This window comes from Python bivittatus, unplaced genomic scaffold, assembly GCF_059951505.1.
Source record: "Python bivittatus isolate LINGU-HERP-01145 unplaced genomic scaffold, Pbiv_v1 ctg000980_np1212, whole genome shotgun sequence".
Classification (NCBI taxonomy): domain Eukaryota; kingdom Metazoa; phylum Chordata; class Lepidosauria; order Squamata; family Pythonidae; genus Python; species Python bivittatus.
In genome coordinates this window covers 21,504,749-21,518,232 of record NW_028277125.1, presented here as the reverse complement: position 1 = coordinate 21,518,232, position 13,484 = coordinate 21,504,749, and the positions used below count along the sequence as shown (strand labels likewise).

At 35.8% G+C, this 13,484-nt stretch overlaps 1 protein-coding gene across 4 annotated transcripts in view; it reads left to right on the top strand.

Annotated features, from left to right (window-relative positions):
* Positions 1-13,484, top strand: part of LEKR1 (leucine, glutamate and lysine rich 1) — a 64,176-nt gene that overhangs the window by 41,373 nt on the left and 9,319 nt on the right. For all 4 annotated transcript variants that reach the window (XR_015794316.1, XM_088131794.1, XM_088131793.1 and 1 more), the window contains 3 exons: positions 4,591-4,668; positions 5,246-5,449; positions 9,837-9,930. Coding sequence is in view for 3 of the 4 variants with exons in the window: in XM_088131794.1 (XP_087987920.1) it covers positions 4,591-4,668; positions 5,246-5,449; positions 9,837-9,930 (376 nt within the window). In the remaining variant the exon portion in view is untranslated. The remainder of the gene's footprint in view (positions 1-4,590; positions 4,669-5,245; positions 5,450-9,836; positions 9,931-13,484) is intronic.

Here is a 13,484-nt window from a genome sequence, read left to right as displayed (position 1 = left end):
CAGTCTCCATCTGTGGTGATCTTGGAGCCCAAATAAATGAAGTCTGTTACTGCTTCCATTTCTACTCCTTCTATTTGCCAGGAATTGATGGGTCCAGATGCCATGATCTTAGTTTTTTTAATGTTGAGTTTCAAGCCAGCTTTTGCACTCTCCTCTTTCACCCTCATCAAGAGGCTCTTTAGTTCTTCTTCACTTTCTGCCATTAGGGTGGTATCGTCTGCATATCTGAGGTTGTTGATGATTCTCCCTGCAATCTTAATTCCGGCATGTGATTCTTCCAGCCTGGCATTTCTCATGATGTATTCTGCATATAGGTTAAATAAGCAGGGTGACAGTATACAGCCTTGTCGTACACCTTTCCCTATTTTGAACCAATCGGTTGTTCCATGACCGGTTCTAACTGTTGCTTCTTGGCCCGCATACAGATTTCTCAGGAGACAGGTAAGGTGGTCTGGTACTCCCATCTCTTTAAGAATTTGCCACAGTTTGTTGTGATCCACACAATCGAAGGCTTTTGCATAGTCAATGAAGCAGAAGTAGATATTTTTCTGGAACTCTCGTGCTTTCTCCATGATCCAGCGAATGTTGGCGATTTGATCTCTAGTTCCTCTGCCTCTTCGAAACCCAGCTTGTACATCCGGTAGTTCTCGGTTCATGTATTGCTGAAGCCTAGCTTGTAGGATTTTGAGCATAACCTTGCTAGCATGTGAAATGAGTGCAATTGTGCGATAGTTTGAGCATTCTTTGGCACTGCCCTTCTTTGGAATTGGAACATAAACTGACCTTTTCCAATCCCGTGGCCACTGTTGCGTTTTCCAAACTTGCTGGCATATTGAGTGCAGCACTTTAACACCATCGTCTTTTAGTATTTTAAATAACTCAGCTGGAATACTGTCATCTCCACTAGCTTTGTTGTTAGCAATGCTTCCTAAGGCCCACTTGACTTCACTCTCTAGGATGTCTGGCTCAAGGTCAGTGATCACACCAGCGTGGACATCAGGGACATTAAGATCTTTCTTGTATAGTTCTTCTGTGTATTCTTGCCACCTCTTCTTAATCTCTTCTGCTTCTGTTAGGTCCCTGCCTTTTTTGTCCTTTATCATGCCCATCTTTGCACTAAACGTTCCTTTCATGTCTCCAATTTTCTTGAAGAGATCTCTAGTCTTCCCCATTCTATTGTTTTCCTCAATTTCTTTGCATTGTTCATTTAAGAAGGCCTTCTTATCTCTCCTTGCTATTCTCTGGAAATCTGCATTCAGATTTTATATCTGCAGATATATTTGCTTATATCTTTCCCTTTCACCCTTGCTTTTCGCATTCCTTCTTTCCACAGCTATTTGTAAAGCCTCATCAGACAGCCATTTTGCTTTCTTGCATTTCTTTTTCTTTGGGATGATTTTAGTTGCTGCCTCCTGTACAATGTTACGGACCTCCATCCATAGTTCTTCATGCACTCTGTCTACCAAATCTAATCCTCTAAATCTATTCATCACCTTCACTGTGTACTCACAAGGAATATGACCTAAGTCATACCTGAGTGGTCTAGTGGTTTTCCCTACATTCTTCAATTTAAGCCTAAATTTTGCAGTAAGAAGCTCATGATCTGAGCCACAGTCAGCTCCTGGTCTTGTTTTTGCTGTCTGTATAGAGCTTCTCCATCTTTGGCTGCAAAGTATATAATCAATCTGGTTTCGGTATTGACCATCTGGTGATGTCCATGTGTAGAGTCGTCTCTTGTGTTGTTGGAAAAGAGTGTTTGCTATGACTAGCTTGTTCTCTTGACAGAACTCTATTAGCTTTTGCCCTGCTTCATTTTGTACTCCAAGGCCAAACTTGCCTGTTATTCCGATTACTCCTTGACTTCCTACTTTAGCATTCCAATCCCCTATGATGAAAAGGACATCTTTTTGGTGCTAGTTCTAGAAGATGTTGTAGGTCTTCATAGAAGCGGTCAACCTCAGCTTCTTCAGCATCAGTGGTTGGGGCATAGACTTGGATGACTGTGATATTGAATGGTTTGCCTTGGATACGCACTGAGATCATTCTGTTGTTTTTGAGGTTGTACCCCATTACTGCCTTTCCGACTCTCTTATTGACTATGAGTGCAACTCCATTTCTTCTAAGGGTTTCTTGCCCACAGTAGTAGATATAATGATCACCCGAATTAAATTCACCCATTCCCATCCATTTCAGTTCGCTGATTCCCAAGATGTCGATGTTCAGTCTTGTCATCTCATGTTTGACCACATCCAGCTTGCCTTGGTTCATAGATCTTACATTCCAGGTACCTATACAATATTGTTCTTTACAGCATCGGACCTTCTTTTCGCTTCCAGATACATCCACAGCTGAACGTCCTTTCGGCTTTGGCCCAGCCGCTTCACTCTTTCTGGAGCTACTTGGAATTGCCCTCCGCTCTTCCCCAGTAGCATATTGGACACCTTCCAACCTGAGGGGCTCATCTTCCGGCGTCATATCTTTTAGCCTTTTAACATTGTCCATGGGGTTTTCTTGGCAAGGATACTGGAGTGGGTTGCCATTTCCTTCTCCAGTGGACCACATTTTGTCAGAACTCTCTGTCATGACCTGTCCATCTTGGGTGGCCCTGCACGGTATAGCTTCACTGAGTTACGCAAGCCCCTTCGCCACGACAAGGCAGTGATCCATGAAGGGGATAGATCATTTTAATCTCTTGCAAAGTGATTGAATAATAAAGAAATCTTCATTAATTTACTCAATTTGAAGTGTTGAGAGTTACATATGTTCACACCTGTTTTGTACTCTTCCATTTGCTTTGTTGTTTTCATGCCAGTAGCCTGTCCCTCAGTGAAAGCTGTATACTCCTCTCTTCTTTTTCTCTCACGTACACATTAGAGATGTTTTTTTCTAACTCATGGCCTATACATTCCTATTTCTGTGAGACAAGTGGTACTTTCAGCGATGCATGGAATGATGTGGAACAAAGAATGTTTAGTTGTCTTGCAGAGGCTAGCACTAAGAACGTTCCTGAAATATTTCTTCTAAAAATATTCACCTAAGTCTGTTCATAGTTGTACAGAGTTTACATTGCCCATCTACAGAATAACAAAAATGCTTCATCTGATTTTAAAATCCAAAACAAACTTACTAATTTCTATTTGGTGCTTAGAATAAGGTGATATATGTTTTATTTTGTGAATACATAGTTCTAATCTGGAATATATTAAATATTATATAATATTTAATATATAATATTAAAAAAGAATATCTATACATTTCAAAGGAATCTATACAGCCAGCACTAAAGTATAATGTTATTAAATTAAGACTTCATTTTTATATCAAATATAACTGCTTGGCAATTTTCAGAAGGAATTCCTTAGACTTCAAAGATATTCTTCCATTTTTTAAATAAATGTGTTAACTTACATGTTCTTCGACAGGAAACAGAAAGACAAATTTATGATTTATCTGCTTAAATAGATAAATAATTGGATAATTGGCAAATTCTACACTTGAATTCTTTATTAGAAGAAATGAAATAAAAGCTTTTGAATTTTGTCAGTATAGAAATCAGATCAGCAAAAGATATTATAATTGCCCATATACTTATATTAAAGTTCATACTTTTACAACAAAGAAGGAGGCTACATAAAATCATATAAAAGAGCAAAAAGTCTTGAGACACGCTAAACTATCCCCAGTGTTTATTTCTGGGAGGGTGATGGGAAGCAACTAGAGTTGGCTAAAATTTTGTTTAGAAGGTAGTAAGGAAGAACCATTTCTTTAATTCTGTCATCCATCCCCTGCAGGCTATTTCTCAATTAAAGTTGCCCTGTAGAGCTGCTTTTTTTTTTTCTTCTATGGGAAAAAAGAGACAGGGATCTACAGATAGAATCAGATAAACACAAACAGCCAACAGGGCGCTCTCTATTCCTATTTTTTTAAAAACTGAAAAATCGTCAAATTTCAGAGTTCCTTCTCATTATGCTGGTACCTTCTTTGTCTGTAGTCTTGATACTGACTGTTTTATTGTAGGACGAATAACCCATTACAGGGTATATTATATGTGTTAACTGTCTTGTTTGAAATGTTCTAAAAATTCTACCGAGATTTTCTCTTTTATATGTTATGTTTTTTTCCCCTAGTAAAAGGGAAAGGTATTTATTTAGGGAACTTATTTCCAAAAAACAGTATGGCTACATCCTTCTGGCTTTTGTAGTTTAATACTTATCCCTATTTTAGCTTTTATAATATATCTGTATGGTTCAAATACAAGGCAGAAAAAAGTCAGTTGGGATTTTTGTTTTAATGCTATCTGGATGTTAATATAGTCTTACCATAAACTTAGTTATGTGCATAATAGAATTTTGTCTTGAGAGCTACCTAGTGATATTAGTGATACATAGAAGTCCCACTTGTTTGCACATCTGCTGAGCTTTCTCATGCCATAATGTCTTATAAATGAAAATGCATATTAAAACAATATTTAGATTTGTGTTGTTTTGCTGTAGGATAGAACAAGCATTAAAAAGTTATCCCACTGTATTACTAAGATTCTGTTTATTTTTTAAATAAGTAGAATTAATAATTCAAAGTTTTGTATTCTAGAAAGAAATCAAAAGAATGTGAAGACTATCAAAGGGAATTTCAAAAGTTGTCATCTGAAATTGGAATAGCTAAATCTCGGTATGAAACATAATTGGTTGCAAATATATGAGATGCAGGTGGTGTTTATAACTCCTTCTACTTAAACAGTAATTGTATTCAGTTTCCTAGCATTTTTGTAATACTTTTTATGATTTTTGTTACATTTTTACTCTGCTTTTGCACATATAAAACATTCTGAACATAGATTTGTCTAAATTTTCTTAAACTAATAATGTCTCTATTTCCTAACCTGTTTATGTCATACTTCCTTTACCTAATCTTCATTTTATTCAGATCTATTAAGTCTCTTATAGAAAGGTCTACTTTCCTTTTAATCTTTGTAAATTTATTAAACTTTTAAAAGTTCCTTGTAATTACATGTATTTGTATTTTTATAAACATACAATATATTTCTCAGTCTCATTTTTTTACATTTCCTGTATTTTGTTTGTACTCTTACTTCATGCAGAGAAGTTCTTCCCATAAACTTCAGTTCCATTTACTGTTAAGGGACATGTAAAATGAGAGAGAAAGAGAGAGAGAGAGAGAGAGAGCACGCACGTGTATGTGTGTCTGAATTTTTCAGTTATGACATTTACTCTTTTTTTACATTTAGGTTTACTCATATAGTGACAGAAAAAGAACAATCTTTACTTGCCTACCAACAAATGTGTCAACGTTTACAGGAAGATACAGCTGAGAAAGAAGAGAAAGAAGATAACCTTAAAAAACGAACTAAGATTTTGGAAAGTGAACTGGAAACAATTAACAATCTTCTCAAGCAGCGAGAGGAAGAAGTAGTCATGCTTAAGCAAGAAAGGTAATTAGATATGACTTGTCGTACACAGAGCTACAGGTGCAGAGGTTTTTCCTAGGTTTTCTTTCTACATGTTTACTATATGCAATACTTCACAGTGAAACTAAATAATTACAGAGCATAAGCTGTTATTGTGCAGTAAAATAATGTAATTTTAAATAACAAGAAAAATACTTTGTACAGTCTCAAGCATGCTTACTCATGAGTGATCCTATTGAATTCAACAGGTCTACAATGCTTATACTTAATAGCTGTAACCATCCAAGAGTTATAAGAAACAGTAGCCCTAATCCAGATGCATAAAGCTTCAGCACCATTCAGGTCAATGGAAGTGGTTAACAACAATTTTTTAAAATCCCATTTATTTTATTGGGATAACTGAATGATTAATTTTCTCTGGATTGGCAACTATAACACAAAATACCTAGCCTTTGTTATGGACGTTGTGGTAATTAAAATGTCCAAAGTCCTTAATATATGTTATCCATTGACATTTCAACTTCCACTCAAGTTGACATGGGACAGAGGATTGTACAGTAGATGCTGCCACTGCCTATTTCTTAGCAGTGATCAAGAAGGAGGGCTCACATTGTTCCAGGCAGATGACCCCAGAAATTGAAGGAGAGCTAACACTGGTTTTCCCACAATCTAACTTTCTGTTTAGCAGCAATGGCCATCTCACTGCTCACTCACCTCCATCCCACCTTACTAATCATTCTGGATTCCCCTACTGTTGAAAGGAGTTAATGGAATTTCATATGAGTTGAAGGCTAATGTGAGATTCAGACTGGTACTTCTTATTTCATAGTATATACAACCATCACATTATATGAATTCTCAGCTACAGTACATTATGCCTCTGAAGGTAATGCACACCTATCTATCTTTTTGGGAAAAAATAGTAAATTATTATTTATTTATGGTAAAAATAATTTTCTGTGTATTTTTCTAAATATGCTATCCTATGGGAGACCTTTACTGCTTTTTTCTGGTAAGTAGTGTCATCAAACAGGCTTGCAAAGAAATATCAAACATGAATCCACTAAGTTGAGTTGTGTCACCTATGTAATGCCTTATGTTCAATTTTTTAAGATTGCAGCCCAATAATAGTAATTAAACATGTTTGGGAACAGAATTATAGCTTGCTTCTTAAGCTGTTTGTTGTGAAGACATTCCCCCAATTTGTAGCATTATGGCACATGCATGCCTAAGTGTTCCTGAGAGAATGGAGTGTCTGTTAGGCAAATGGGAGCATCACATGCAGAAACTGCCTAGTAATGGATGATTACTCATTTGTATATTCTACTGTCATTATACTGTTCTTCCAAGGAACTCTCAAGTAAAAATTGAAGATTTTTTCTTGAATCTGGGCTACAGTGTTATATACCTGGAAAGTTTTAATATTCCAGATTAGTATTCCAGCCTTTCCCAACAAAGTACTTGTTAGATGACTTGGATTACAAATCCTATCATTTCCCAGCCAGCATGGCCATAATGGGGATGAAGGCAGTAGGCTGAGGATAGCTCCTTATCTCAGATAACTCTTGATTGGAAGAATCCCCAAGGAGATCTATGCAGATATTTTTCCTTACATTTCTTTGAAGGGCAATTAGTTCTTCACATTGGAATTGGCCCATGCGGGTTGTGGTTAATTCAGTTACGTTATGTAACATTCCAGTTCTAATAAATGTAATGTGTGTTTGTGTTTCAATATATTACTTACCAAATGTCACTATCCATAATTATAATAGGCGTTAGTGAAGTTTGCCTTGGTCTCCAAGATTCTTTAATCCAAGAACATAAATAGTTTCTTAAGGTTTACATTTATTGTCATTTTTCAATAGATGTGAACCAATAATAATAGTTTTCCTCTTCCATAAGTGTTCCCAAATAGAGTTACAATGTCTTCTAATTGGAGACTGGGCAGGAGTTGATATGTACAATCAGATACGTCTCCCATATCTGCTATTTTCTAAAAGCAGTTGCAGAGACAGGAGGACAAGCAAAAGTCAAACTGCTATGCTTATCTTATCACTTGTATTCTTTTCCCAATCTAAACTGAACCCACACATATGTTGTTTCTTGTGGGGCAAATAGGTTATAATTTTGAAGCAGGAAATGTAGATTAGGAAAAGGATGCAGGGAAAACGGTTTATTTCTTCTCTTTTAGTTGAATCCCCAATCTGATTCCCTGTTTGCAACTGCTTTCACTTAAAAAGCAAAACAAAAGTTTTAACAAGTCTTGATTTTCAGTTTTCTAGTGATAGAGAAAAGGCTGAAGAAATAATTGATTCTGCAGTAATCAGTTGCTGGAAAGACTGATTTTTGCAGTTTGTCCAGCTATATTCTCTCATTTGTTGCATCCCATCAAAGATATTAATTCTGTATAATCCTGACACAGTAATATGTCAATACATGCAGTTTAAAGTTACAGATGAAATCTTAGCAGTGGGCAACAGGCCCTAGTTGACTTGAAATCCTCTTATTACAATTTAGGAAAGCTTAAAACTTACTTGTTCATGCAGGTTGTTTAATTGTTCTAATGTTTCAATTGTTTTCAAATGTATTGTTTTCATAATGTTTTCTGGTGTTTTGAATTGTATTTTTCTGTTTTAATCATGTTTCTGTAGGCTGCCTTAAGCTGCTATGGAAGGGATGACATGCTGTGTGTGTGTGTGTGTATATATATATACACACACATACACACACACACAGTGAAACCATATTTTTATGGACAATTGGATCAACTATGCAGTATTTCTGAATGTTTATTAAATGTGGCAATAAGTTATTGTGCAATTTATACCATTTATGCAATGACATACTTACTGTACACAAATGACTGCATACATACATACGTAATGATATAAATCACTTCAGATGTTGTATAATTAGGGTACCTTTTGATGCAGTATATTTGCCTGTTATTTTGGGAGGATTTCTAGATTCAAATTTGGTCCATTGCACCAAAAATCTGTAAAATGGAGGTCCATTAAACTGAGGCTTCATTCTGCAGTATGTGTCATACACACACACACACAGACACACACAGATACACACATACATGCACATACAGATACATACATACACACACACAAACATACATAGTGTATGTATGTGTATATACTGTATAGGTATATATAAAATAAAGAACACTCTTAGGCCTGGTTACTCCTATGAAGTTACTTTCTTTGCATATTAGGAGCTCTGTGTCCAATAAGAAACATTTAAAGAGACTAGATAGGAATAGATTATAACCAAGATCTGTCAGCCCAAATACTTCATTTGGGCAGCTGTAACTGGAGCTGCAATGCTTCCATATGAAGTTGCATATGTACAAGAATGGCTCTATTTATGTATGCACATGTGTGTATTTGTGTGGTATTTCATGTTGAAGGATTAACATCCTTTCTTGTGCAGAGGAACATGTTTGGGAATATCATTTTAAATCATGATATTGTATTTAAACTAATATAAGATTGGCAGTGCATCATTAGATTATGTTCTTATTGTATAGTGGTTGACATGTATACATGTTATTTCAAATTGTTTTTTTATTTGAAGCTTTCTTTTTACATATTTTTCTTATATTTTAAATTTTATTCTTATTTGCTGCCTTTGTGCTGATATTTCTACCTGCTCAGCACCTATAATAAATTGTTGACTTAATTAGAGTAACTGTTCTCAACATCTGACAGTTTTCTTTAAGTAAACAAGATCTTCCCAAACAACTTGCCAAGAAAAATGTATAGTCTCAAAATGTTCCACCTTGCATATTCATGGTGGAGAAAAGAGTTAACCCAGAGACTTCTTTTCCCACTCTTGGCCCTAGACCAGCCATTCCAACCCTTATACAAGTTATCATTCCTGATTAACATGGTCAACTCCAGTTTTGATGAGGTCTTGCACATGGCAGAGAATTTGCGTTAATTCACTACACATAATGAATGAATGAGTGATATTTACTTTTATACTACATGCTACTAGAGAAGTACCAGTGGTTAGAATGAAGGTTTCCTACACCAACAGAGAAAAATGCTATACATTGTTTAAAGGGTTTAATTAAAAAACAAAAGATGACAATGGTTAAGTTTTGCACAGAACCCTAGGAACAGCTTCTCTTTTCACTACTTCAGAAATTTAAGTATTTTACATTTATCTATTTGGAAGAGAATCTAAACAGAAGAGAGTCAGTATCAACTGTATCAATATTTTAAATATTTCTGTAATACTGTATTCGGGATCTCTTACGGAATTATTGACCCAGCAGCAGCAAAAACAAATTTAAAAGAAGCAGAATTAGAAGTTGGAAAAGAAATCCCACCTAGAACTGTTTTTATAACCTCTTTGGCTAGAATGCATCTTATTCATGATTTTTTGTCATGATTAGGGAGTCAGTACTGGTTTCCCATCAGAAGATAACAGAGCAGCTGCAGGAAACATTAAGGCAAAAAGTGCTGAATGAAAAGAACTGGCAAGAAAAGGTAATACTGGATATTCTAGTCATCACCATGCTTATTTGTTTTCTGTAACTTTGGTTTGTTGTCAAGCAAATGCATCCAGTGCTCATTTCCAAACAGCTTCTACTCTATTGTACTTTAGTATTCTTTGCTCAAAGCTAAGATAGATTCCTTCCTTCCTTCCTTCCTTCCTTCCTTCCTTCCTTCCTTCCTTCCTTCCTTCCTTCCTTCCTTCCTTCCTTCCTTCCTTCCTTCCTTCCTTCCATTTTATTTCCAGAATCCCCTGGATATTTATATTTTTAAAAGCATTTAAAATTTTAAAAATTCTGAAAGACATATTTAATGAAAAAGAACAATAGTTTATATAAAACAATATAAAGTACTTTACATTTTTATTAGTTATATAATGTAAAAATATCAGCATTCCATAGTTTTCATATATTTAATCTGTTTAATTTGTTGATCTACTTCCCACTTTTCGCAGAATTCAAGATGCTTTATGTGGGGATCTTTCTTCATTTTATCTCTGCAACAACAACCCTGTGAGTTGCATTAGTCTGAGAGAGAATGAGTGGCTCAATCAGCCAGTGATTTTCAACGGATGAGAATGAATTTGAACCTGTATCTTCCCAGTCCTAGTCCAGTACCATAACCACCGCACTTCACTGTTTCTCAGTTAAACTATTTAGCTGTGGTGTTGCTCAGCAGCCTAACTATGTCACCTTGTTGTGTGTTCCTTCAGCATATCTAGACTCAGAAGCCTGCCTACATTGAGAAGATGAGCTGAGAAGGATTTAGCAAGCTAAGGCAATCAGCACTAGAAGGTTTTCTACCAAATTCCTGCCCACCTGCCTTGTCCACTTACTCCTAACTGGCCACATCACCATTATGCCTCCCTCAGTTGCAAGGCACGGAGAACTGAAGGTGGAAGGGTGGAGGAGGAGTTGCCCTGAAAAGGCAGGCAGGTGGGCAGTGCAATGGTGATCAGATGCCCAGCTGTTTCTGCTGTACTACTCTTGCCCCTTTGCCTTGGTTTAGCCAGAAATGTCCTTTGGGAAAAATTAAAAAAATACAACCATAGATAGGTGCCTTCTCTATTTCATACAGAAATTATATTCCAATTCCACCCTAAGAGAGAGGTGTAATCCCCACGGGACCTTTTCTGGCACAGTAAATGTGCAGAAAGGAGTGTGATAAGGATGTACTGTATTCTTGTTTCCTCCCTTTTTAATCTTTATATTAATTCATTGATGGACCTTTTATATAATATGGATATTCATGCACCCAATCTAGCACAGCGCCAAATCCCAATACTTTTTTACGCTGATGACACCGCTATAATTTCACAAACCCCTGTTGGATTGAAAAGAGCAATTGTAGCAACATTGAGGTACTGCAGACAAAATCATTTGATTCTCAGCTTTGATGAATCAAAAATTCTGGTCTTCGCTAAGAGAGCTATTCAACATTCCTGGAGAATAGAAGGACATAAATTGGAGCAGGTTAATGCATTTAAATACCTTGGGGTGGTTTTCCACTGAAATGGTACTTGGAACACACACCAGAATTATGTGGTGCAATTAGCCCTTAGGTCAATGAATGCCATTAAACGTTTCTTTTACACAGGCGGAGGACAATTAGTCCCTGTGGCCTTAAAACTCTTTGAGGCCAAAACATTGGCTCAAATTCTTTATGGGGCACAAACAGGAATCTACATGAAGAAGGAGCCACAGGAAACAGTGCAAACAAAATTCCTGCAGTCGATTTTAGCTGCACCCAATGGAACATCTAATGCCCAATTAAGACTCAAGACAGGAATGCCTTTAATTCAGTTTAGGGCTTGGAAGACGATAACTTATTGGCTCAAAATCCAGTTTTTCCCAGTAGGATTGACCCCCTCCTAGTGTTAACAGACAGCTTTTCTTCACCTGGAAGCAGGCAGTAGAGCATAAGTTGGTTACATACAGGCTTCCTCCACCATTCTTAATACTATTAGGTTATGATCAAGTCAAGCAATTAATTATTCAAAGAATAAGGGACATGGAGTTCCAGACTGAAGTTAATAGGCTGCCCCAACACAATAGAATCTGGATATATTGTGGGGAGATGGGCGGGGACAAGTCTATTAAATAAGTGTGTGTGTATATATATATATATATATATATATATATATATATATGTATGTGGGGAGATGGGCGGGGACAAGTCTATTAAATAAGTGTGTATATATATATATATATATATATATATATATATATATATAGGGGCGTATGGGAACCAGCAAGTTATCTGCAAAACTAATTTTCCCCAAGTTGAGAATCATATTTTTTAAAAGCTAGAGTCAATATCCTTCCATCTGCACTTCTTCAAGATAGGTATAGTAAAATCCCTTTAGCTGAGTGTAGCCCATGTGGTAATGAGGAAGTTGAAACTATCTCATCTATTATCTATTATCTATCTCACATCTATTATTACATTGTAAATTTTATAGGGATATTAGGTCAATCTACTTCTTGCCCCTGATAGAGAAACTTCCCGGGAGTCCAGATAACTTTTATGTGAACCTTCTTCAAGATTTAAAACCATTCATTACATGTGCAGTAGCTAAACTTTGTGTTGCTGCAGTGAAAGTAAGATGAAACCAGTTAAAGACATAACTAACTTTGATCTAAATATTACTTCTGGTTTGATATAACTTAAATAATAAATTGTTAGGGAATATATATCTTTTATTTTATACTTATTAATGTTTTAGATCTATATCACCAATAAAGGTAACATATGTACCAATATAGTAATAGAGGAGTGAATGCTATACTATTATGTGATTTATTTTATTAGCTCTTAGTATATAATTGTATCCATTTGCTCCACTCTGTTTCTGTTTCTGTTTTTTTTTTTTTTTTTGCTGGTCATTGACCAAATAAATATTATTGATTGATTGCCCTGGTTTAGCATCTTTAAAAATCTATTTCTACTTCTGCTTGGTCACTAAATCTCAGGCTGTGAACACTTGGTTCTCAGATGTTTCAGTCTTTTTTTTTTCAGGATAATTTCTCACAGACAGGATATAATTTTATCATGAATTGGTCTGTTTTCACAGTTGGTATCTGTTGTGCAGCTTGGCATTCAAGATGGGTAACCAACTAATAGCGATAAAAGATAGCAGTTACATATCTGCTGACAACTATTAAAATGTATTGAATGTCAAGTGTTCTGAAAATGCTCTCCTCGGACCAAAGGGATGTTGCTGTCTTTTTCTTGGGTCATTGTGCTATTACATAGGAATAAAATGTTCTTTTTTTAAAAAAAAAGAGAGAGAGAGAGAGAAAAAATCAAATAATGTGTACCCTAAATGGGAGGAAAAAATCTCTTTCAGAACTAAGTTGCTTAAAAGTGGAGTTTAGGCATTTAATGCCCTGGATTATAAACATATTCTGCAAAAAAGAAAGAACGAAACTGTTGCTAGACAACTTGGACAAGATAATTGAGAAACATTTTTCAGAATGCTCATTATTATGTTTATTAATTACATTGCTTTCATGTGTTAGTTAAATGGGAAATATTTTCATCCTGAG